At 39.0% G+C, this 26,621-nt stretch overlaps 2 protein-coding genes and 1 long non-coding RNA gene across 8 annotated transcripts in view; 1 reads left to right on the plus strand and 2 right to left on the minus strand.

Annotated features, from left to right (window-relative positions):
* The first annotated feature begins 2,563 nt into the window (after positions 1-2,563).
* On the plus strand, positions 2,564-17,079 carry klf5l (Kruppel like factor 5 like). The gene is made up of 4 exons (XM_039676409.2): positions 2,564-2,885; positions 8,632-9,406; positions 9,501-9,560; positions 15,985-17,079. Exons 1-4 carry the CDS (start codon positions 2,715-2,717, stop codon positions 16,161-16,163), a joined length of 1,185 nt encoding a protein of 394 aa, XP_039532343.1. The 5' UTR covers positions 2,564-2,714; the 3' UTR covers positions 16,164-17,079.
* LOC120482280 (uncharacterized) lies at positions 11,242-21,756 on the minus strand. The gene is made up of 3 exons (XR_005623439.2): positions 21,617-21,756; positions 21,302-21,439; positions 11,242-11,431 (listed from the first exon to the last, which is right to left on the minus strand). It is a non-coding gene; the product is annotated as an uncharacterized LOC120482280 (long non-coding RNA).
* A 944-nt stretch (positions 21,757-22,700) lies between these two features.
* Positions 22,701-26,621, minus strand: part of klf8 (Kruppel like factor 8) — a 32,702-nt gene continuing 28,781 nt past the window's right edge. For all 6 annotated transcript variants that reach the window (XM_039676414.2, XM_039676410.2, XM_039676412.2 and 3 more), the window contains 2 exons: positions 26,280-26,422; positions 22,701-25,001 (listed from right to left, as the gene is read on the minus strand). In XM_039676414.2, coding sequence (XP_039532348.2) covers positions 24,820-25,001; positions 26,280-26,422 — 325 coding nt within the window. In that variant the 3' untranslated portion in view covers positions 22,701-24,819. The remainder of the gene's footprint in view (positions 25,002-26,279; positions 26,423-26,621) is intronic.

The raw sequence follows: 26,621 nt of genomic DNA on the forward strand, positions 1-26,621 counted from the left end.
CATCATGTAAATGTATTATCTGCATGTGTTTTAAATCCATATCAGTCTAAACTTCTAGAATAATGCTTACGACCAATTCGTACAAATTCGTACGAGTGATTAAAATGTGGCTAATTCATACAAATTGGTATGACCTCACTCAAGATTTGTCTAAACCCACATGATTGGTAGGTTTAGGGGCGGAGTCAGGAGTACGAATTCATACGAATGGTGAAATTGTGAATTCGTACGAGTGAGGTCATATAAATTTGTACGAATTAGCCACCGCGTAAAATTCGTACGCATTGCCGTTAGATCGGGTTGGGTTTTTCTGAGCGCACACATCCGAAGCTCGCGCACAGAAAGCTGGACGTCAGACGGCGTCCGTGAGAATTAAACTCTCTTTCAACTGTCAGACACACACAAGGTTACGTCAAAAACACACAAAGTGCACATAAACACAGTCGGTTATATCTGTGAATGTAAACAGCAAGTAAAGAAATCGCTTGTGTATTTTAGATCTGTGTATTAAAGTGAAAACAGAGTAATATACAGCACTGCTGTTTATATTAATCAAACAACAAAAGAAAAAACAGAAATTACAGCTTTATAGCTTTACATTTCTTACTCGAATGCTGCAGTTAAATGCTCTGTCAGGAGATAAACATGGCTGACTGTGTACAGCTCACTGAGGGCGGGGCCTATGCTAATAGGGCAGAGTCAGCAGCAGTCATGGGCGGGGTCTATGCTAATAAGACAGAGTCAGCAGACATGGGCGGGGCCTATGCCAATAGGGCAGAGTCATCAGCAGTCATGGGCGGAGTCTATGCTAATAAGGCAGAGTCAGCAGACATGGGCGGGGTCTATGCTAATAGGGCAGAGTCATCAGCAGTCATGGGCGGGGTCTATGCTAATAAGGCAGAGTCAGCAGACATGGGCGGGGCCTATGCTAATAGGGCAGAGTCATCAGCAGTCATGGGCGGGGTCTATGCTAATAAGGCAGAGTCAGCAGACATGGGCGGGGTCTATGCTAATAGGGCAGAGTCATCAGCAGTCATGGGCGGGGTCTATGCTAATAAAGCAGAGTCAGCAGACATGGGCGGGGTCTATGCTAATAGGGCAGAGTCATCAGCAGTCATGGGCGGGGTCTATGCTAATAAGGCAGAGTCAGCAGACATGGGCGGGGTCTATGCTAATAGGGCAGAGTCTTATGATTTATGGGGATTAATAAAAGGGGTGGGTTTTTACCATCATAAGGTGGTCGTTTACACACACTGCCGACACACATTTATGTTCGAACACCATGTAAATGTGAATTTTGCATATTGCATATATTAAATTACAACTGCATCCAGTTCATTTTCCCCTAATTCAATTTCCATTCAAATTCAGGAACCACAGAAATGCAAATCACTGACATTAAGTAGCCTACTCTATACCTTCTTCTCCAAATATAAGTTCACGTCGTGCAAAGATCAGCAGAATGCTCTGGAAAGTTTGAGGTGATGTAAGATTGATGGGCGCGGAACGCTTCATGTTCTGAACTGGGAGGTGTTGACTCCTAACAACCATCATTTTGCTGCAAATTATTATAATTATAGTCTATCACGGCCTGTACTGTCACCGAGGTCGATCCTTTCCTCACTTTGAACGCCAAGAACATCCATGAACAAAGAACATTCAAGTAAAACAAAGAGTCTTTCATTTTTAAGAAGCAACTCGTGTGTTCTCTTAATCGTTACGTCTTTTGCATTATAACATGTGTATTATAGGCTATAATATGCACATTACACAACGCATTCTGCACTAAACTCAGTGAATCTTTCTGTACGGTTTTAAACCCATGAACAGGTGTTTTGACCTTGTCTGACCTCTCTCACACAGCGAGCAGTGACCACATCTGTTCTGGACTGACCCGTCTGTCCTCGGGCTCTTTGAGAAAACAGGAGGAATGCAGAAGATCCAGTTTCCGCCCCGTCACTTTTATTCTCATCCTCCGTCCACGCTGTTGTGTTGAGTCTAGAAAATTCACCGAGCCGTGGCTGCTCTAAATCTTTACATCAAGATAAATTATTAAAACGGGTTGGTTCGGTGAGGTATCCGGTGGACACAGATTCATGTTCAGATATGCTTGAGTCCGAGATAGGCTTCAGACAAAACAATGGCAGCTTAACAGGTGAAGTGGGATTTACAGAGTTTCACTGGTTATAAACGGGCATGTTACAATATGCACCGATGCCTTGAGTAACCACACAACACGAGAGTTATGGAATTATGTTGTTATAATGATTGAGAGCCAGACACTAGACAGAAACAGCAGCACAATAGTTTGGTTCATAAACTAAACAGGGTTAAACCTCAAATACAAATCGTTTATATAGATCGATGTAATGAGGGGGTAAACTGTTTACAATATGATAGCATCGGTGTCATTTTCTTGACGGATAAAGCCTCCATGTTATACACCTCTCAGGTGAGCCACGCCCTCCTGCACTGTGATTGGAGAACGCGCTCTTTCCTTCGCTCTGATTGGCTGAGGCAGCTGTCACTCATGCCCTACGTGTCCTCAGTGTGATACTTTACAACAGGTAAGGCTACCTGAGGGACACAGGGAGGGCTTTTGGATACACCGCGCGTCTGGATGTACCGACAAGGACGTTTATAATAACCTCGCATATGTGTATTCGTCATTGAGAATAAGTTTTTAATATAATATTCGTCATTTGCATATAGAAATGGCAAGTGTAGGACTGGTCGTCAGCGCCCCGAACACAGACGAGAGAGCGGTGTTCACGCAGCTCAAACCCGTGCGGATGTGTGGCGCGGATGGCCCGGAGGATTCGTCCGTGTTTGAGGACGTCAAACCCGCGGTTAGAATCGCAACAAACGCTGTTGAAATGGCTCAGGTATGACCGGCGCTCTGTGCTGTCCAGACTTTCAATATTTCAACATCTAAATATCCCAATAAAGATAGAGCAGATGCAGTGTAACTGAAAGCACCTGATCAGTAGTGGAAAATAACTTTATGAAAGGCTTCCTGCAATGCAAGGATTTGGTTCATAGATATAGATACATATAAAGGCCTCTAAATTACTGTTTATTTGTCTTGCATTGCTTTTACATTTATTCATTTTGTAGGATTTGTATGACAAGTTGATTACAAACAATACAATTATTATTAACACAGATAACAATATTTTTAATCATATATCTTTTTTTTTACTACAGCACAGTTGTAGATGTTTTACTTTAAATAGTTTATTTTACCTAAAAACACATTTCTCTTTAAATTTCCATCTTGGTTTTGCCACAAACATTGACGTCATATTACGTGAGCTTATAAGGTTCTAACTCCGTTTAGTTCTGAGATATTGAGCATCAAAGTTTGTACATCCCAGCTGGCAAAACTGTTATGTAGTAGTATAATCTTCTATTATAGCATCTATGAATCTTTACAAAAATAACACCACACAGGCATTAATAAACACCTAATGGATCAGATTATGTCAAAAACTCAATTTCGACCAAAAGTGGAGATAGAACCTTATAATTCTAAGCTCTCGATTATTATCATAAATGGTGTAGCTTATACTTGACTGTGACTTGGCTTGAATATCATGAATATATTATTCCAGATAAATTGGAGCTCAACCTGCTTTACAAAGGCACTATGACATTAATACGTAACTTGCTAGTAAATGCACAAGTTTGGCCCTCAACATAACTTTCTTTACAAGAGTGAAATCGAAGTATTGGAGAGTGTATTGCAAAGCAAAATAAATCATCAAACTAGAAACATGTACCTTGATGTTTACTGGGGTACAAGAATACACAAATGCTCAACAACTGATTTGAAGTTACGTATAAAATCATGGTGCCGGTTTAACGCTGGGACGGTGATCGAGAGAAGTTTAGTAGTTTCCCCACAGATTAATCTACAAGTTCATTTCAGATTTCTGTTTCTCTTTGGCGTTGGTCATCGCCTTCCGTACTACACATTACTGTAATGTTGTATTTTCTGTTTTGATGATCGTATTCGTCGAGTCCGTAACGACACCTGAACATGGATGTCTCTGTTGGACGGTATGGGATCCTAACAGTGTTTATGACGGGTTTAGCCAATGACTGATGACCCCGTTGCCCAAACGGCCACAGGGCTCACGCAGGACACCGCCTGGGCCTTCGCTTCGGCCTTGTTAACTTGTTGACGCCTGTATTGTGTTGGAAGCACATGCATCGAAACACACCAGAATTTAAGTAATCGTTGGAAAAAAGTACCTGAGTAATAATTACCCATAATCATAGTCTAAATTAAATAAAATTGCTTAAATAACAATCCTTTTAAGTTTAAATGATCTTGATTTTTTACAGCTAATCAAAAGGTCCATCCATCTGTGATGATGTGTGCATCTGCAGGTTTTTTGGTTTGGTTTCTTCACAGCATTTAACAAATCAAAGTTCCAGTGGTTCCTTCACTATTCATTGGCCTGAAAAGCCAAAACCACTGTTATCTATTTCCCCCAAAGCCATAAAACATCTTTTTCGTCTCAAAGGTTTTGTTTTCTCTTGCGTCTCCCTCCAATGAGTTGTGCTGTTATGGCTCTAGTAAACAGACAAGAAGCCTATCAGTTCTGGTTTATTGGGATCTGTGGAAACATCTATTTTTTTTCTTAAATTATGTTTGGGCCATAAAATGCAATCATTTCAAAGGGAAAGACCTTTTGTGTTGTAATTCGTAAAAATGTCTTTGGGCTGACCGGCTACTTGGACCCTTTGGGGAATTGTAAGAAGGACACACGCCGGGGTGCGTTTCCCAAAAGCAATCGCAGTTTCCATTGGTAACAACGCAACATTCGGCTTTGGGGAACGCTCGCCTGTCCGGGTTTCTGAGCCTATTGTGTGTGTGTGTGTGTGTTTTTGATCTGCGCAGTAAAATATTGTTTGATTTTCATTGCATGGACAGCTTTCTTCCCAGTGTGTGTGTGTGTGTGTCATACAACTTTGGAACAGCAGAACTGAGTTTATGAACGAATTGGATTTTTCAAGAAAGTGAGCCGTATTTTTAAAGAATGTTGATACATGAAAACCTCCATCTTATTTATCTCAAAGATTATGTTTATGCCTAACTCGGCTCCCAGTCGTTATCGGTCCCTAAAATACATAACTGAGCAGTTGTAAATGCTCTCCAATCATTAACTCAGTTCTTGGGCCAGGGTTCAGCTGCTGTTCCTGTTCCTCACACACACACACACACACACACACCTCGTGAACAGAACCGGGTCTCCATGGCCAAGTGCGCTCGCCACCACAACACAAGGCCCGTTTGTGCCCAGGACTGAGAGCAGGGGCAGTGCGCTTGCCAGGTCTGGAGATAAAGCCAAAGCTATTCTCCATTAATTACCTGGGTTTTAACTTTCCAAAGCTGGCCTGATGGGGACGAAGGTGGAGCTGTTGAGGTGAACACTGAGCGCAATCGTCCGCAGTATCGCAGAAAGCTGCAGAAGCGTCAGCGTTCATTGTACATTCCCCGAGAGTACATGACCTCACACGTTAGGGATGAGTTACCTGAAAGGATGAAGATATTTCTACATGAAACCACATCAGTGGATTGCCAAGGAAATGCGTTTTGACAATACGTCCCACATTGTTGACAGAGCTGCCACTCCACACAGCTGGACGTCGCAGTGCTTTTAAAGTGTGTATTGTCTAATATGATGACGACAATAAAGGCAGTTGTGTGTTTAATGTGGGGTCCAAATGTCTGTCATCACGTTAATAGAATTAAAAAGAAGTAGTCTCGTATTGTTAAACCCAAAAATGAAAATTCAAGTTGTTGCAAACCTGTTTGAGTTTCTTTCTTCTGCCGAACACAAAGGAAGATATTTTGAAGAACGATACAATCAAAAAAAATATATATATTTTCAAGATTTGTTATCACAACGTTTTTCTTTTGTCAAATCAACTTAAATAATTTATTTAGTTCAGAAAACTTATTATTTTGAGTTTATGATGATTAAATCAATCTCCTTCATTATATTAACTCACTTTTTCCAGTTCAATCAACTTAATTTTAAGGCAACCAGGTTACTTCATTTTTTAAGTTAAACCAACAACTTTTTTTACACTGTAGAAACTCGTACAGGTTTGAGGACAACAACTTGAGGGAGAGGAAATGATGACAGAATTTTCAATTTTAGGTGGACAAAACTAGTTTGTGTATACATATTTATATAAATGTAGTCAAACCAAAAATTATTCAAGATATATATTTTTATATATTGTTGTAGCGTGATCAGGACACTATAGTTTATATACGTGAGTATAGCAAAATAAAGTAAACTGTGACATTATATTCAAAAAATATTCTTACAGTAACTTTTATAAAACAAAAATGGGACCATATTTTTTTCAGACTCTTTGACCTGACCTGGTTTTGCTGAAGTGTTTTGTTTTTTTATTGTTAATGTGACCTTTTTTACAGACTGAACAGTATTAATCATTGCTTGGTAACTGAGCTAAATTGGTATTATCTAATAGTGTAGTTAAATTTAACAGCTGAAAACTGACAGATCTTCAGTCTAACAGAAGAATGACCTAAACCACAGAAATATCACTGAGTTCGTCATTTTTTTTATTACCATTTTCTAAATTATAGCAAATAAACTGTGATAATGTGAGAAATGTTGAAGGTGCCTGAATAAAATTGAGATATATATTTATATTGTTAATCAAAATAATATTGATGAGATAAAACAAAATCTTGGTTACTAGCACCACATCGAAGAAAACTGATTGAAACCAACATAAAGAGGAGTTACTTTTCAAAGAACTTAAAGCTTGAGTACTGCGGTCCTTAAAGCAAAGAGATGACTTAAATAATCATCATGAAATGCATTTTTTTTCGTATATAAAACAATATAAATATATTTTGAAACGTGTACTAGTATAGAGAAATATGAAAAATAGAAGCATTCTCAATAGTGGTGTTTATTTTGGTTGCACGCGGGCTGTGTGAAGCTGGGACGTTTTGTTCAAGACAGGTATTTACGTTGTTCAGGTTTTTGCATGTGCTTACCATTTCATCATCGCACATTTGACTTGTCAATTGTCTGGTTTGGTAGGTCTGCTTCTGTATTATCGCAGAAATGGCCTCGTTATCAGTCTCAGGGTTACGGCACCGTTGCACCTGAATGGCTCTCCAGGGTTCACTCGTTTTTTAGAGCTCTATTTTTGTACGTTGTTTGTGCCCATATCTCCGCTTACTATCACATGTCACTGTTTTGGTTTTGCTTTGTGTTCTGGTCCTACATGGCCGCCACACCTATGAGGTCTCTGTTTACTCTGCATTAGCGCAGACGCACAGCTCTGCTTCGTGTTCACGGTTACAGAAGGATCTCACACTGCTGTGCCAGGCACGGCCATCACAAATCAACTTCATCTACTGCGAAAGACAATACACAGTATATTCAGCCAAATCTCTTCTCTTTCTGAACCGCTGCGGTGAAGAGAAAGGAGCAAAATGGCAGAACAGAATCTCAGTTTATGCCAGCTAATCCAGTTACCAACACACACACACAACCATAACTACACTCAAAAAATGCTGGGTGGTTTTAACCCAATTTTGGGTCAAATATGGACAAACTCAAACATTGGGTTAAAATTTTATTTAAAAATATAACCCAAATGGCTGGGTTTGTCCATATTTGACCAAAAAAAGGGGTTTAAAACAACCCAGCATTTTTTAGTGTGCCTGGACTGCATGCAAACAAATAAATAATAATATAATAAAAATAGAAAAATTCAATAAAATTACTTAAATTGAGCAAAGTTTTTCCAATTAAATGTATCGTTTGAAGTAATGAAGTAAATTAAGTCTTAAGTAAATAAAGTCAATGGCTATTTTCTGGCATATAGAACACGTCATGAATAAATTACTGTATTTTAATTGATTAGAGTGTTAAATATCATAAACTACATTAAAAAAATATATTATCAAATTAATTTCTTGTCTTTTTGTTGGATCTGGTTATGTAATTATTTACGGGTGAAAAATAGAATGTCATGCAAAAGTTAATTTATTTCAGTAATTCAACTTAAAAGGTGAAACTAATATATTATATAGACTCATTACATGCAAAGTGAGATATTTCAAGCCTTTATTTGTTTTAATTTTGATGATACGAAAACCTTTTCACAATATTCTAATTTTGAATAAAGGGTTTTCATAAGCTGTAATCCAAAGGCTTGAAATATCTCACTTTGCATGTAACGAGTCTATATAATATATTAGTTTCACCTTTTAAGTTGAATTACTGAAATAAATGAACTTTTGCATGACATTCTATTTTTTTGAGTTTCACCTTTATAGTAAAACGGACTTACATTTTTACAAACTTAGTTTGATTGCATATTCAACAAATTCAATTGAAGCGTACATTTTTTATTGATATTATACAAATATAATAACTATATAATATTATCACTATTATTATTTTGATGTAACAAGAGTTTTATAGGTATACTGTTAAAAACCCCTTTCCACTATAAAAACAAAAAAACAACTCTTTGTGCTTTGTTCTTCATGCCGCTGAAGATGCCTAGCTTTATTTCTAACAGTGTCTGTATATCATAAGGATCTCCTGTCGGTTTCAGACGCGGATGGAGATGGAGAAGTATTTGCCCCAGAGCGGCCCGGTGCTGACCCTAAACATGATGGACAAGAAGTACCGGCGGGAAAGCGCCTCAGTGGTGGACGAGTATTTTGCGGATGAGAAGCCTGCGCCGTACAGTCTGAACATCAACGTTATCCTGCCCAACACCACACATCTCCGCACGGGCCTGTACCGGCCCAACAAACCTGCGGCGCATCCGATCAAAACAGAGCCTGGCGTGGACGAGCCGTGCGGCGTCCAGGCGCTCCCCGAGTTCACCTCGGTCTTCAGCGTGCCCCAGACGGTCAACAGCCTCTTCATCAAACCCGACATGTCCGTGTCCGACGAGCTCCACATCGGCCCTCAGCAGCCGTCCGTCTACCAGATGCCCGTCAGCAGCGCCGACCTGACCTCCATGACCTTCTCCCCGAGTCAGGCCATGAACGGGGTGGGCTCGCCCGGCAGGACCATGCTCAGCCTGAACACCGTGGCCTCCGGAGAGTTCGTGATGCCCGAGCCGTTCTTCACCTCGCCGCAGCCGCACAGTCTGCCTCCGTCGCCTCCCAACTCGCAGCCCGGCAGTCCGGAGAACCAGCCGGACCTCATCGCCTCGCCCCCCCCGCCGTACCAGGGCCGGATGGGACTGAAGGTGGGCCAGATGACCCCTCACTCCATGCTCATGGCCCACGGGCAGGGCATCCTCACGGGACCCAGGTACAACCGGCGGAACAACCCGGAGCTGGAGAAGAGACGCATCCACCACTGCGACTTCCCAGGTTAGTGTGCCTTTCCAGTCAGTAGTTTGGATGAAGATGAGCCGAGATGATCAGGGACTGTCGACTAACATTTGGCCAATTTTCTCTGTACCAGGATGCACTAAAGTTTACACAAAGAGCTCTCACTTGAAAGCGCACCAAAGGACTCACACAGGTAAGAAGCCAAACACACACACACAACAAAACGATGCATATTATGGGGGGGGGGGTATAATATATAATATATAGTTCAAACAGCGTGTCGCGTTCGGCAACGATGAAACTCTCTCCAAGATGATTAAATGTTTATATTATTATAGTCGATGTGTAGATAAAGCTCTATGGTTTGGCATGAATCGACTCTCTTGCTGTAGTCCCTCGATCATGTTCCTTTAGATCACAACACTGGATGGAGAGCACTATCACTGCTCTTCACTGAAATATAAAACTGTTATAAGAAAAGGCTCAATAAACTACTGCATAGACAGACACTGTATAATACACTATGCATCGATATGTATTTCCTTTGTGAACCTTTCCATGCGGACTGGACGCGCAGCGCTGACTCGTGTATCCTCTAGCGCATCATTCTCCGCTCGCGATGTGTGCCGGGTCTTTCATAATCATATCAGAACACTTTTGCGCAATTAAAGATTATTAATAGCATTTTTTGTTCTGTTCTGTCCTATCTATCATATGTTGCTGCCTCATTAAACAGCTGTGCTATATGCATTTTCTTAATTTTATAGTTGACTATAAAATAATTGATCTTTTTGATTTTTATTTTGTTTTTCATGAATGTATTTTACAAAAACACAAAGAGCGATGTGTAATGTTTTACCAGATTTAGTGATACACTTATTGTCTCTTATTTGTTCCCCACTAATTTTTTTTTCACTAAATGTTCTGATTTTATAAAATTATAGTTTTTTTAGACTAAATTTTACTGAGTTACCCACTAATCTAGTTTATAATATAATTTTTGTCATGCTATGATCATATTTTTTTTTCTTTATAATGAAGCGGTCTGTATTAAGTAGATTGTGTTTAACACACAGTTATAGAAATTCTACTTGATTTTTTTTTTTTTTTACTGCGTTGGTATCGGATCGGTATCGATCGATACTTTTCTGGTAGGCTATATCTGATTTATCCAGGAGCTCGATGAATTGAATCGTTGAACACAGCAGGAGAGAACACAACGTTAGCCAGCTAGCTAAAGCGCTGGTGGAAAATGATTAGCTAACGCTACAGAGGTCATAATATTTTTGACTCATGGCTGAAGAAAAAAATGCATCAGATTAATGCTTTAAAACATGGAATATTTAAAATTTTCTCCCGGGGGAGCATGAGCCCCCGAATCCCCCTCCAGGGGTAATGTCCTTCTCACCTCTTCACCCCGACCCGTTCGTCATACTTGGCCCTAATTTTTCGCAGTTTTATTTTGCTTTGCTTTTGCTATGATAAAGAGACATTTTGGGGGTGGAGCAATGAAGGGAGGGGGAGTGTTTGTTTTTATTGATTTCATATCAACAGAGTTCAACCATGCTTCTGAGAAATTGCTTACTGCACCTTTAAGCTTTTAAATGCTTATATTTTCCCCATTGATCAGATTCTTTCAGGCCCACACCAACTCTTTCAATCGAATCAAGGATCAGGCTCGAAGGCTTTTCGGTCCAGTTGAGCCATCAATCTGATAATAAACAGATCCGTGTAAACTTAGCTGTGTAAAATGTAAAAAAGCTCACTGGAAGGGAAGATTACCAGGGAATAGTGCCTTACATTTGCTGTTTCTCCCTCAAAGCAGTCGTATCGCCTTCAGGAGACTTGGAATATCACTCGTGATTCATAGCTCTTTTGGTACTTTTATTGATTGTAACGGCATGTTAAAGAACGGCAGATCCATTATTCAAAGGTCTGGAAGGACATGAGGGCGGTTCACGATTCTTCTAAAGTTAGAAGCCGTTGTTGCTGCTTGACCAGATGCAGTGTACCATCAGCACAAAAGCACAGATACAGCAGAGGATGACAGCCTGCGGACCAGCGCTGTAGAAAGACAGAGAACAGGGTGGAGGGAGAGATTAATTGACTCTTTTCATGCTTTTATACACATTGTGTGGTCATGCCTGTACAAGCCCTGCATGCTTTCCCGAGGGTGGATTCGGCGAGCGGCGGAGGCAAAACCTGTTCCTCCTGCTTTCTCTGTGTTCGGGGGGAGGAGGAGACCGATCTCGGCAGTTTCAGTGTGTTCAACTCTGTGTAAGGTGAAACCAGCACACTTTACAATTAAACCCAAACCTTCCCTCCCCACACCGATGAGTGCGATTGTCTTAAGCTGATAAAAGCACCTCTTTTTTCTTTCCTAACCGTTTGGGGTCACGGTGAATGCAGAGGGATTCCCTGTGGCCCGAGGGATCATTATTGTTGATCTGTGACTCGCGGGTGCCCTGGAGGAGTCTAGCTCTGGTTCAGAGTATGCAAACGCTCGTGTAGGACATCGAAGAGGCGGTATTAGCATGGAGGAAACTAAAGCACAGATTGTGCCTTACTACGCATGTTAGTTCAGTACAGTTAGGGGTCAATCCTCGGCACGACTCATGACAGATGAGGCCTAAAGTGCGGGTAAAACACGGCCTTGTGTGCTTTGTGGCATTATTTTGGCCAACAAAATCATTAAATAAGTCGCATCTCGCTGCCTTTCTTCTCAGACCACGGACAACGATTCAATATTTAAAGTACATGTTTTGAGATTTTTCATTTCTAAATTTTTTAATAGGCCTATTAATTCCACTAACTTTACCACGAAATTATAAAACAGCCTTTTTAGTGGCTTTTTTCATTATAATAAAAGACACCAGTGTTTAATAAATAGCTAAACATATTCTAATAATTTGGCCTGACAAAAAAAATAAAAAATTAAATGTTGTATAATCACAGTAAACAAATTGCTTTTATTCGTACATGTAAACATTTGATGAGAAAAGGTCCTTAATGAAGGTCATTTAAGAGAAAAATGCATTTTTAATTTTTTTTTTAATTCCTCTAAAGCAACACATTGATTTCAGAGACCACATAATGAACATCTAAATACATGATCTGGCAGGAGAGAAGTTTAATTCAATTAGCCTGTAGTGTGTAAACGGTTGCCCGGCACATTTTTAATGTTTTAATATTGAATGTAAAGCAGCTCATGGAGTCATAACTATCTATCTATTTCATAGTATTTTCACATTATTTTTAAATGCATTAACGTTTTTATGCACCTTTTAGCTGCCGTGATACAACAACCAACATAATAAAATGTTTTTACTTTTCACGTTATGCAAGAAGCGACTTTATAATATAATCGTGAGGATACGTGTCTGGGTGATTTAACCCTCTGTCCGCCAGCGTGGGGTTGTGTTCCTGTTGTTGGCCGGAGGCGGATGTGTTGTGTTGAGTTGTGTCAGATCCGCCGCTGTCAAACAACACTTGACGAGCTCTGGAACGCTCTGTGCCGACACACACACACACACACACACACACACACACACTCTCTCTCTCTCACGCGGCCCATCTTAATGTCTTCAGGGATGATGTGTTCTTCTAGATCAAAAAAACTAACCCTAACAAGTCCACACTACTCAAATGATTTGAGGAAAGTTTAATTGAGTAATGGGAAAATTGAAAACTCAAATAATTGAGTTGAGCTAATGTGGTCTTCTCATTCAATTAACTTAAATGTTAAGTGTAAAGAAAACTTAAAAGGCAACTGGACTGAAATCAAACTTGCTAGTTTATATTCTCTTGTTTACTTATTATTACACCAAGTTTTGTTTTTCACTTCAACATGCACCTTTATTATAACTTGTGTTTTGGCCTTTCATTTACACGACAGCAGCATTTGGGGCCTGAATACGCGACTTACATTTCAGCGGAAACAAAAGCGCAGATCTGTGAGAACTGAAGTCGTGCGCATGCGGAAACGTGTTCAAAACATGCAGGTCGTGTCCCTTTCCGGAGTGACGTCGCCAACTACTGGCCTGGTGGAACTAATCGATTTTATTTGACCACTTAATCATGAAAACAGTAAATGTACCCTAATTACTTTGAGGGTAATTGGTGCGTTTGTGAAAGCCTGTATTATCTTAGTAATGGAACTTGTTGCCCACCTTCCTCAAACAGAAGCCACTGATAAACTCCTTACGATGGGGATTTTATGAGGTTAGAAGCGATAATGAAAGTGTTGTAATACTGCTCTCTTCAAGTTAATCCGAATTAATGCTAAAATTAGCATTTTTATGTCGATTTACGTGGTTAGCCATATTCAACCTCCTCATTTTTATGCCTTTACAATGGTTGTGTGTGCGCAGTAAAATGCTTTAGCGATAACAAATTAGCCGTTGCACAACCTCCAGCTAACCAAATAATATCTGTTTGAGTTGATATTAATAATAGTTGTTTGAGCTTGTTGGGCCTTAAACACAGTGTGTGTGTGTGTGTGTGTGTGTGTGTGTGTGTGTGTGTGTGTGTGTGATTGGGCACTGCCTTGCTCAAGACCCTGAGCTGTTGGCGTCTTTAGTCATTGGTTCATCTCCTGTTGAACTCTGGTTTGATGTTCAGAGAAAGAGGAGGGATGAGGCTGAGCTTCGAGAGCTTTCAGGGCCATTGAAGCGGTCGAGTTTGTGCTCTCTTCAGTCATTTCCCTGATCTGAGACCTGTGGGCTTCACTGTGGTAAAGTTACAGCTGAAACATGATATTTCAGAACAATGATTGTTTGATGTTATGTGGTTAAACAACTCTTATAGAAAACTAGGACTAAATCAGGTTACAAAGTGACAAAGGAAAGGTCATTCTTTTGGATTCAGCAAAAGTGCAGTTAAGGCATTTATAATGTTACTAAAGATTTCAATTTAAAATAAAGTTCTTGAGAACCAACAAAAATATTGTTAATAATAATAAATTCATAAAAAGCATATTAGAGTGATTTCTGAAGGATCGTGTGACGCTGAAGACTGGAGTAGCGATCACATGAATAAATAACATTTTTAAATATATTCAAATAGAATTATTTTTTAAATTGTAACAATATTTCACGATATTAATGTTTTGCTGTATTTTTGATCAGATATATGCAGCCGTGGTGAGCTACAGAAGCGGATTGCAATCAGTTGAGGAAACTAAATCTACTGTTTTTCTGAACTAACTCAGAGTTAATTATCTCAGAATTACTACATCATTTTTCATGGGAAAACGTTTTTGCTCTTTTTTTCTAAATTAATGACTTGATTATCTCAAAAATCCTGGCTTTTCAGGACCGAGAGCTGTGGCGAACCCCACGGCGTCGGGTGTTATCGGTGTGTGTGTGTGTGTGTGTGTGTGTGTGTGTGTGTGTGTGTGAAATGACTTCCGTGTTTACACATGGGAGTTGTATTACTCTCCAGAGCTCAAGCACATGCATGTCTAAATCCTCTATAACTGCCATTTAAAGACCTGACGGCACACACACACACACACACACACACACACACACACACACACACACACACACACACACACACACACACACACACCGTAACATGCTCAAACTGGACTTCCAGAGGTTGCCTTGAACTCAAATAAATGACTCGCTGGTTTTAAGTTTTCTGTTTGCTGGTTTTGAGGCTCACAGCCCATGTACATATTTTATTCAGAGTTTTGTAGTTTTGTAACATTTTGTAGCATCTTTTTACTAAAACTAATGTCATTTCTACATGAAAAATTTAGTTCAGGCAATAATTCTGTATTAGTCCTCAATTCAAGCTTGTAGAAATTAAAGCGTAAATATCAATGTTATAAAATTAAGTTGTTTTTTTTAACTCTCAAATTGATAACATGTATAGAAGTCAGCAATAAGCTACGAGAGGCTGTGGTGTATGGTGAATGAGTGACGGCTGAAGGGCGTTGTTAGGCTCGACGCGAAGCGGAGTAACCCCTTATTCACGGTACAGCACTGCCCTCGAGTACCTTATTGCTTTTATAAAACGGTTGCCACACAATATTAAAGTAAAAAACAATATTAGTGCAACTTTCTTGAAGTAAAATCACTAAAAGCGTTCCTTCCGCTAGATAAAATAGTCCCTGAGCGTGAACAGCAACAACGATCCAGTGTGTAAAACGCATGAAAGCTCAAATAAAAACAACACAGAACCGCAGTGCTGCGCCGCGATGGGTGAAGCCGTGTTCATCGTGAATAAAGCACAGCTCTTGACCAATCAGAATCACGGATTCGAACTAACCGTTTTATAATAAGTGAGTACATCATGAATCCATTTTCCAAACCGTGTTTATGTCTTGTCCTGAATCGGTAAATTTCACATTTCTTCTACATAAATGACCCATTTTATATACACATTACCGTTCCATGAAGTATCGCTTTACACAACATATTACAAAGAATTACAGCTGGCCAAGTTAAAATTACTTATTTTCTTGTTGATTTTACTTAACTAAGTTAAGGAGAGTTTACTTAATTCCATATGTTGAAAATCTGTGCAAAAACGTGCAAAAGAAAAGTCAATATTAATTCTTTTTTTCAGCGAATGAGATTTAACTTTGATGTGTGTGTGTGTGTGTGTAGGTGAGAAGCCGTACCGCTGCAGTTGGGAAGGATGCGACTGGCGTTTCGCCCGCTCGGATGAACTGACGCGGCATTACCGCAAACACACCGGCGCCAAACCCTTCAAATGCGTGGCCTGCAGCCGCTGCTTCTCGCGCTCGGACCACCTCGCCCTGCACATGAAGCGCCACCAGAACTAGCGGACTTCACACACACTTTCATTACAGTTTTATTGTTCTAAATATTTCACAGCCGTTCACGTACACGAAGATCAAACTACACGAAGAGGACTGGACGTCACAGCCCGGATGTATACTAATGTACAGATGTTTTGTAAGTGTTTATGTCTGTAGAGTAATGTGAAAAGATGTTATGAATTTTATACTTGACCTCCATCCACTTTGACTCAATTTGGAAATGCTCCTTCGGGGCCGTATAGTGTCTTCCAAATAACTTGAAATGTAAAGTTTAATTCCAAGGTGATAGTTAGTTAGTTGCTCATCGTAGGCAGTGCTAGTCTATACTATTTATGTGGAATTTCCCACTGACGAGAAGTTGTTTGCTTTTGGCTAAGATGCTGCGATAAAGGAAGACATGTTTGCTGTTCTCACAGTCGTGTCTCTTTATGAGATTGTAAAAGCGGCGCTCGGATCAGTCGACTGTCCGACGTTTCGGCTCTTTGTGTGACTGATGAATGTGAAGAGGAGCTCACGAGAGCCGCTTTGACCACGTGTGCCAAACAGTTGATGGTTTTAGAAAGGCGAGGAGCAGTTTTGAAACAATCCCTTTCTTTTCCCAAGAACAAATGTTGTATTTGTTGTGGACACCGTAGCATTTGCTTTTGTAAAGTCTTAAAAGTTCTCCGGTTCCCTTCGTACACGTCCGGCTCTTATGAAGGGAACTCTGACGGATCAAACGGTACTGTACATAATATTCTGTTGTTAAAGTTTAACTACATGTAAATACGTTTCTCTTTGAAGCTGATTGTTTTATTATGAACAAATGGGAGTTTGCTGCATTTGTCTTGAATGTGGGGAATTGAGTGTGTCGTAGTGATCAGTTTCACATTTTTATGTAGTTTGAATACAGAATTTTGAAAATAAAAGAATAATCACATGTGTTGTTCTGTATGTTGTTAACATGCTTCCTTGACTCTGGGTGAGTGGAAAGAAATTACAATAGTACTTGGTTAATACGGAGACTTTACATGTTATTATATTTATGAGGGCCGATAGGTGGACTTTTATTTGCTCTCTATGCTGGGTTAAACATACCCAATGCTAACCCAGCTTGTTGGGTTTTATCTACCCTATCTCACGACCAATTCGTGAGTGATTAAAATTTAGCAAAATCGTACTAATTTGTACAAGTGAGGTCGTATGAATTGTTACGAATTAGCCACCTCGTAAAATTCCCGTGAGATCGGGTTGAAACTCACAGTGCTGGGTCAAACAACTGGATTTTGCATTTATTATATTGTATGAGACAAGTGGAATCTACTTTTAAAACTACAATTAGTATTTTTTTAAACCGATTGCAAAATCAGTGTGATGTTCGATTCAGCTCCTGAGACTGAACAACATTCAATTGAACACAAATTCTGCTTGTTATTTAGAAACTAGAACATGACCGCCGTCTTCATAAACATCCTGTTCAAGCGCAAGAAACTCACGTTATCTTGAGTTTGAGAAAAGCTTTATCGCGGTTAAACGGACGAATACACTGATAATTACGTTAAAATGTAAGTATCCTCGTAACAACAGTCTTAAACAAGTTAAAATAAAAAGTTGTGAATGTGTATTTCAACGCATTTGTTCTTAAAGTGACAGTAGCTTAAAACTTTGCTCTTTTAGTAGCTCTAAAACTTAAATAAGGATTAATCTATATCTAATTTATACAGTATAGTGTTTTGTTTGTTTCGACTTTGTTGATATTGTATTTGTGCTTATTGCTAATAATTTGTTCACATGTGTCTTTATTTAAATTATTGAGGCCTAATAAAATACTATTTATGTATTTATTGTTGTGGTGCGGCCAGTGAAAATGAACCGTACTCATTGAGGCCTGTGTGTTTATATATAGAGTACCTTCTCCTTTTGTTATAAAATAAAGTTACAAAAAATAAATGTTAAAGGAGTCGTTTACATCTCAAAGCTGGAGCCAGGCCGTCCACTATAGGTATAAACTTGTATATTGTTAAACGCTGTATTGTTCAAACAATGAGTCAGCTTGTGAAAGAGAAACGCGGCGACAGTAGTTAGGCCGACCGAAGGACTAGCGTTGGGTGGGGAACAGCTTTTACTGAAACAGAAAACTAATAATTATAGTCTGACAAGATAATTTACAGAATGAAATCCAGCCTACAACAGAAGGCGATGACGGATGAGGGGAACACCCGTTTACAGCGTGTTCTGTGCAGATGAAAAGATGAAAATATGTAAACCATCTGTAAACAGTGAGCGCGACTGCCCGCAGTAAAACTAAAACGGTCTGTATTGTTGAGAATAGCTGGGTATTTTTAAACATAGGCCTATTTAAGCCTCGCTCATTCCTCAGGTGTTGACTGTGCTTATCGCCAATCCAGTCAAAACTTGCCCCACTTCTGAAACCGCTTGAAGAAACCAGAGGTACACTTTAAAGGAGTAGTTCACTTTAAAAAAAACTTTTGCTGATAATTTACTCACCCCCGTGTCATCCAAGATGTCCATGTCTTTCTTTCTTCAGTCGAAGAGAAATTAAGGTTTTTGATAAAAAACATTCCAGGATTTTCTCCATATAATGGACTTCAATGGGGTCCAAAAGACAGTTTCAGTGCAAACTGTTCAAAGGGCTTTAAATGATTTCAGACGATGAATAAGAGTCTTATCAAGGACACTTCGAGTCATGACTCGAAAAAAGATTCGCTCATTTTGATGAACGAGTTCGAACAGGAGAGTCACGAACGCGCATCACAGAACAGAGCAAGGCGAGCATTTGAGCTTATAAAACTTAAACTTTGTTATTTATTTATTAAATGAGCGATTGTTTCGCTTGATAAGACCCTTATTCATCGTCTGGAATCGTTTAAAGCCCTTTGAACAGTTTGCACTGAAACTGTCTTTTGGTCCCCATTGAAGTCCATTATATGGAGAAAATCCTGGAATGTTTTCATCGAAAACCTTAATTTCTTTTCGACTAAAGAAAGAAACACATGGACATCTTGGATGACACGGGGGTGAGTAAATTATCAGCAAAAGATTTTTTTAAAAATGAACTACTCTTTTAACATGTCTTGAAAAAACATGAAATAACAATATGAGATGATTTAAATGTCGCCTGTTTACTGAAATTGCTGAATCAAGACCTTGTAACCCTTTTTATTTAGCTTAACTTAAAAAAATGTAGTAATATGCTATTCACTATAAATATACATGCCTTTGTGATTTAGAAAATCCAGGTTCAGATTACTTAGTTTCTGTCGGACTTCTATTTTGTCAAGCAAAAGATAATATTCCTCCACTTCTGCATAATCTTTCTCCCTCGTTGCCTTTGCTCATTATCACTCATCTTGAATGTATTGTCAATACAACTCACAGTTTTGTGAGAACAGCGCTTCATAAACAGACTATAATTATTTTCCATTGATGCAGTCTGGGAGAACTGTTACTCAGTGAATTAAGTCCGTAAAACTCAGAATCCAAGTTATAAATACTTGAATATATTGATAAACTTATTGAAAGGCAATAAGTTTTTTCCAAGTAAAGTTAACTAAATGAAATGTCCTATTGTGTAAGCCTATCTCAGGTTCTGTGTTAATCATTACTGCACCAGTTGAGAAGTGAGTGTCATAAAGATTGTGTTTTGACCATAATTCATCCTCCCAGACACTCGGGTAATATATTCTCAGGAACAAACAAAGGAAGAGCTCCACTTCTTATGAACTAAAGTCCTGACCGAGTTACAGCGCTGGACTTTGACTTTAATGGTTAGACCATGCCGGGCAATTTTATTGACAAAATGATAAAATATTTCTTCATAATACATGTTTACCTATTTGATACTAGTGGAATGATAAGACTTTAAAAGAGTCCACCGCACGAGCTGTTACACGCATGCGCCACTAGAGGGCGCCACGCCGCTAGCGCACCGCAGAACACCTCAGGGTCACGGCCAGGGGTCACGGCAGATCTCTTCAAGACATTCACCGCTGCCGGCGGACTGTTCGTGTATCAAAACAAACAAAATTAGTGTATTAACCCTCGGGTGTAGTGTTTTGAGTGAGATTGATACCAAAAGTGAGGGACTTGATTTTGCCAAACATAATCCTAAGTTAAAGATGTTGATCCAGGAACACGTCATAAGTTAGTCGCTTTTAAAGGGACCCCTTGTATTTTATATGTTTTAAGAAAACCTGACGCATGATGTGACAAACCTGAAAGAACATAATGTGTAGATACTGTACATGAATTTAAAAATCAAACTACAAATTTAATTTTAATTAAATTAACATTTAATGATCATCTGTTGCAGTAATACAACATTTGGAAACGAGGTTGATTAGTTCGGTAATGATAATAAGTTTACTATGTCTAGATTTAATGTAGAAAAATGTATAACATATGCAAATTCATGGATTCAATTATAAAATCCGTTTTATTTTGTAGTGCTTCAATACATAACATTAATGTACATTAAACTTTAATATTCGTAAAACAATAACTTTTATATCCATGATGACTTTGCTAATCTTTACTCAGTGCATATAATTAGACATTTATGAAGTACAATTCATGTGTAAATCTAACAATTTTCTAAATGTAGAAAACTACTTGTTTCGGTAATGATAATCAATAAGTCGTGTAGGCTAAACATTCTGACAAATTACTATTTTACATTTAATTGGAGAAATATAAAGAGATCTTCTTACCTAGTAGCCATCTTGAAGGAACTGGCCCATGTGCCTCTTTATTCAAAATCTAAACTTATTTAAATTCTGAATGTGCGTTTTAACAGTCCTCAAGAAATGTTGCGGAGGATGAGAACCGCAGTCATGGACACGTCATTTTCCTACTTTTTTTTCTGATTTACCCTAACCCACAACATAACATGCATTCAGTTAAGTTGGATGCATTACGGTAATAAGAATTTTCACAGAAAATATAGTAAAATATAAAATAAAATTATTCCCATGTTGAAATTTACTATGTGAAAGGTACAGATCAGTATTGTCTTCATTGTGATGCTTTTTCATATTTCTAAATAACATGTTTAATATTTAAAATCATTCGTTTTAATGGTTTTGTGAGAATCTCTTGCTGTAGTTCACCCAAAAATGAATATTCTGTCATCATTTACTCACCCTCATGCTGGTCCAAACCTGTATGGGTTTCTTTCTTCAGCTGAACACAAAAGAAGATATTTTGAAGAATGTTGGAAACCACATCTCGACGTTATCCAGAGAGTGGGGCAGGAGTGACATCACTAGTCGGCCAAAACGCTGAGAGGCAAGCATAGACAGGAGGCGAGTGAGCATTTTAGCACTTCCGGTTTCATCTTCCAATTGTTTTTTTTAGAAAATGGGATTTACTTAAATGGCTGAAACACGGCCTGTGGTAAACAAAAACTCAAGACACTTTCACGTTTTATTTTACAACATAAAATACATCAAATTTACCTCACTCATGATTTGTTTGCAGCTGTTTGCGCGTCATCAAGCTGAAAAGGTAAACACTGTCGGAAGCTTAGTGCTGGTGTAGTTCGTTTACACTTTAGCTTTTTACATCTGGCGACTGCATTTAGGTGGGGGGCGACGCTATCCACAAGTTTATCCACAAGTTTCCTACGCCCCATGAGGCCTTGCGTCAAAAGTGGGCGCGACTTCCGGTTCGAAGTAAACAACGCGCGATTTGACATGCTTGACACACATTTTTTTTTTCACTCTTCTTGTTTTTAATCAATCTTAGAGACTTCATAAATGTATCAATTTCGATTAAGAAATGTGGAAAAGTAGGCTGCGATTTAGAGAATTTTTGCTTGTGAATACAATTTGTCCAAAACAAAATTAAAAAAAAAACTTAGCAATGTAACTAATTGAAGTACTAGCTTTATCTTCGTTATAGCAACAAATTATATCCTTTAATTGAAAGGATTTGGAAGAATCAAGGTGCTTGCCAATGTGAAGATATATAACCTATTCCAGAAGTTTGGGGTTTTTTCACATTGGAAAAATAACATGCTTGACACTCGTTCATTCAAGATCGCTGAGGAAATACAGACAGGAAGTGGGCGGGGTTACTATGGTCTATACACACATCATTACATTCGGAAATAGACTAGCTTTGTTTACATAAATGCCCCAAGCAAAGATATCCCGTCAATTTTATAAACTGTTATAAACCCAGCCAGTAAAACCACAATGAACACATCCAAAATGAATTATTTAACATAACAACTGCAAAGCGTCTAATTTGTAAACAAAATTATTTATGCACTAAATCCAGCATAAACTCCGGCACAATTGGCATATTTTAAAAATCTTTTAATTTTAAAAAACTAACCCTAACCCACTCAAAATATCTACTTCTCTGTTTAACAGAGGAAAGAAACTCGGGTTTGGAACACCTTGGAGACAGAATTCACATTATTGGATGTTAAAGAGACAGATCATAATGAACTGGGTATGGGGTCCATTTTTGTTGTAAATACCACCGGATATTTTTGTAAATAATACCGGAATTATAACACACACACACACCGTGTTGCACCAAAACATTTTATTCTATAAAAGGAGTGGGTAATCAATCACAACTGTACAAGGGAAACTGACTTTTAACACCATTTCTCACAGTATCAAAAATCTCATGTTTTCCTCGCTGATCTTTACAGACTTGTTCTGTACAAATACAAAAGAAATAACATTAATTACTTGTTTTGTTATAATGATAACTGCATTGCACTGAGTAATATAGTACTGGCCCATAAGTTACTGCATTCAATATAAAATACCTATGATTCTGAAAGTTTAAAAGAGAATTTAAATGGAAATAACCACACTTGCACACATACACACATACACTCACACGAAACCCAAACTCTCATGATTTGAGCACACTATTTTAAACAAATCATATGCAAGTAATGAAAGCAAACATACTTTTAGATAGACAAGCATGTCACAAGATTCAGTCGTGGGCACTTCAACATCGATAGAGGCTGACTCCGGACATTACGCCATCTTGGAATAAAATAAAGTCAATTTCGGATGGTGTGAAGGTACATGTTTTACCAGCATGTCGTGTAGTAGTTATAAAATAGGCCATGCATATGCTACGAATGGCCACGGTTGCACACATTTCATGTGGATTATCAGTGCTTATAGGCCACATCTGTCAGGGCAGCGGCGCTTGACATGCTCACCGACGACGACGACGTCACAAAGAAAACTCCACTCTCCATGCAACACTTTAGGGGTGAACAACACGTTAGGGACTTTAAAAAAAGAAGAAGATTCAAAGAAACAAACAAACAAAAAAAAGAAACGAGTATTTCACATTATCTAGTCAGTGTTAAAAATAGAAATCCACCCGTTACATTGATTCAAGAACTTTGTAGATTATATACAGTATGTACATTAACTCTTTAATTATTCATCGTAAGTTTATGAACAGTTTTTTTAAAAAAGAAAGGGATCGCAATCAAATGCATATACTCTTCTAGAAAGATGTGCTTAATAACTTTGAGTCGAAGCAAGAGAACGATACAAAACCTCCCGACTGGACCAGATCTGGTGCATCTGCAGACATGCACACACACACCCACACACACACACTCTCTCGAAGGCTGGACTCGAGCAAGCGTTAGCGTTAGCACTCCGTCGGCCTGACCTAACGAGCGACGAGTGTCTCCTCGCAGATTTACATGTGCAACATTTTCATTATATCTCCGTCCAGGAACTTCACCATATTCTGGGTGGTTGGGGGGGGGGGGTATTTCTGCATATCCTGCACATGAGGGCTGAGCGGTGACGGCGTGTGTGTGTCGGTGAACGAGGGGTTCTCACAAAAATAGGGGTCCCGTCTCGAACCAGATCCGCACCTTTACTTCAATTAAGGCTCGAAGTAACGATGCATCTGTACTATTATATCTCTGATTATGTCTTTTGTTTTTTTTACAAATATGCAAACAAATGTGCTTATACACACACACACACACACACACACACCAATTTTAGTAAGCCCCCCTTTCCCTGCCAGCTATGAGGCTTTTTTTAAATGTTTTTTTTTTTCACAGCCTTATGAAATAATATCTGAATGTTAATTAAAAGGCGTTCTTTATGTTAGATGCCATTAAAATGTCTTTTAAAAAACAAAAAGAAATACTGTTTTTTTTTTTTGCGCCAAACTATTTTTGGGAAGATGCTCAGACAACAGATACTAACCAAGAAAAATATTTTACAAAAATTCACAGTCTTGTCAGCCCCTGCCTCTACTTCTCATCGGGGTTAGGGTCGATACACAAGCTGATTCGTTAAATAAAAGTAAAACGAGCGTACACCTTCAGCTGTCTTAACACCGCGCTCACAAACAGAAACGCACGGATTCATCAAGGCAGCGGTAGATGCATCTCCAACCACGATCTCATTAAAATGACTACATAACTTTACTTTCCCAAACCATCTTGCATAAAATCCTTTGCTTTCATCTTTCTCCATCTCTCCCGATCTCCCAGCGCTGGCCTTTCCTGCAGTCCTTCAAGTATCGTCTGATGATCAGGCATGCGTCTCCACGTGTGTCCTGATGAGGTCGCGGTGGACGGGTCACGGGTGGGTGAGCTGAAACAGGAGGGGAACCGGTGTGATCGTCGTCGGCGCGAGAGGGTTCACATCATGACGTGGCGCCGCCGGTGCAGGGCCAGGTGGTCGGAGCGGGAGAAGCTGCGGTCGCAGTCGGTGCAGCGGAAGGGTTTGATGCCGGTGTGTTTGCGGAAGTGTCGCGTCAGCTCGTCCGAACGGGCAAAGCGCCAGGTACAGCCCTCCCATGTGCACTGGTACGGCTTCTCACCTGCGGAAGCATCACGGCCGTCAATATGACTGATACACACACACACACACACACACACACTTCTGTTCAAGCGTTCGGGTCGATGTCTAATGCTCACCAATCCTGCTTTACTCAAAGACAGTAATATTGTGAAATGTCATGCGTGATAATCGACCAGTGGATCTGAGTGAGTGGAGGCGGGGCTCATTTGCATATTCATAGAACCGAGGCAAGGGTGTCGAGTTACATTCAAGCTATTTTAAGGCATGAAGATTTGGAAAAAGTTGAAAATGTCGTTTTGGTGATCAAACAGAGTTTCTAATGATTGGACCAAAAATAAAAACTGTCTGTAACTTGATGGCTGCTGGAACCTGTGTGTGTGTGTGTGTGTGTGTGTGTGTGTGAAATATATCTAAATTTATGTTCAAGACACATCTGGCCAACGAGTGATGTGGATGTTGTCACGTGACTGCGTTTCGGTTCGTTTCATCAACTGATTCGGACCAGATCGGTGTGTGTGATTCACACTGTGTGAAAGAAACCAAAACCCCAGAAAACGACACACAGTGTAATACAGTATTTCACCCTTATGCTGGACTGTGGCGCTGTTTTCTTCAGGAAATAAACGATTTTCCTGTTATCTCTGTGAAGCTGCTTTGTGTTGTAGAAAGAATAAAGAGACTAATCAAAGATGAGAAATGATTAAACTAATGACTACAGGGGGACTTTAATATTAGCAATGCTGAAATCATTGCTGTTTAATATTTTTGTGGAAAGGGATACATTTAATATATATATATATATATATATATATATATATATATATATATATATATATTAGTTTAAAAGCACTGCACTTATGTGAAAAATAAATGTCTTTAGTCACTTTTTATCAATTCAATGCATCCTGAATAAAAGCATTAATTAATTTCAAACGTACATATCTTACAAACCCCAAATTACAACCCTAACCATATATGAAGAGTTCAGATGCAAAAGCCTCTAAGTGCCATTTGAAATTTTCTTCTTTAATGATGATTTTTATCAAGCTTGTATATTTAAGTTCAGTAATTTCACTTAAATGGCAATGATAATTACCTATTAATTGTTATTTAAGTGAAATTACTGAACTTAAATATACAAGCTTGATAAAAATCATCATTAAAGAAGAAAATTTCAAATGGCATTTAGAGGCTTTTGCATCTGAACTCTTCATATATATATATATATATATATATATATGTGTAGATAGATATTATACAAATAATGTCTATAATTTTTACTCAGAAGGCGGCGTACCCGTGTGTATTCTCCGGTGGGCTTTGAGATGTGAGCTCTTGGTGTAGACTTTGTTGCATCCGTCGTAATCGCACATGTGCACGCGTCTCCTCTTCATGTCCGGCGAGTCGGGGTCCACTTGGATGTCCACGTCTGTATTCATACTGTGAACAAAAGTGAAACGTGTTCGATATTAGGGTGTGTCGATCAATCCAACCCACACCAAACCCACGCCTGGATTATCTGAAGATTAAGAGCGTGTTTGAGCGTGTCGAGGCCGGTACACACATCCAGCAGGAATAAAACAGAGTAATCCATCACCTGATTATTACAGTGATCACATTAGATCAGTGATACGATAGA

Source organism: Pimephales promelas, chromosome 19 (genome assembly GCF_988280905.1).
Source record: "Pimephales promelas chromosome 19, fPimPro1.hap1.1, whole genome shotgun sequence".
Taxonomy (NCBI): Eukaryota; Metazoa; Chordata; class Actinopteri; order Cypriniformes; family Leuciscidae; genus Pimephales; species Pimephales promelas.

Excerpts from the sequence above, each read along its gene's own strand:
- klf5l (XM_039676409.2), top strand. The coding sequence starts at position 2,715 with ATGGCAAGTGTAGGACTGGTCGTCAGCGCCCCGAACACAGACGAGAGA. Across the intron at positions 9,407-9,500 it reads CCACCACTGCGACTTCCCAG|GATGCACTAAAGTTTACACA; the intron begins GTTAGTGTGCCT and ends TCTCTGTACCAG. Across the intron at positions 9,561-15,984 it reads GCACCAAAGGACTCACACAG|GTGAGAAGCCGTACCGCTGC; the intron begins GTAAGAAGCCAA and ends GTGTGTGTGTAG.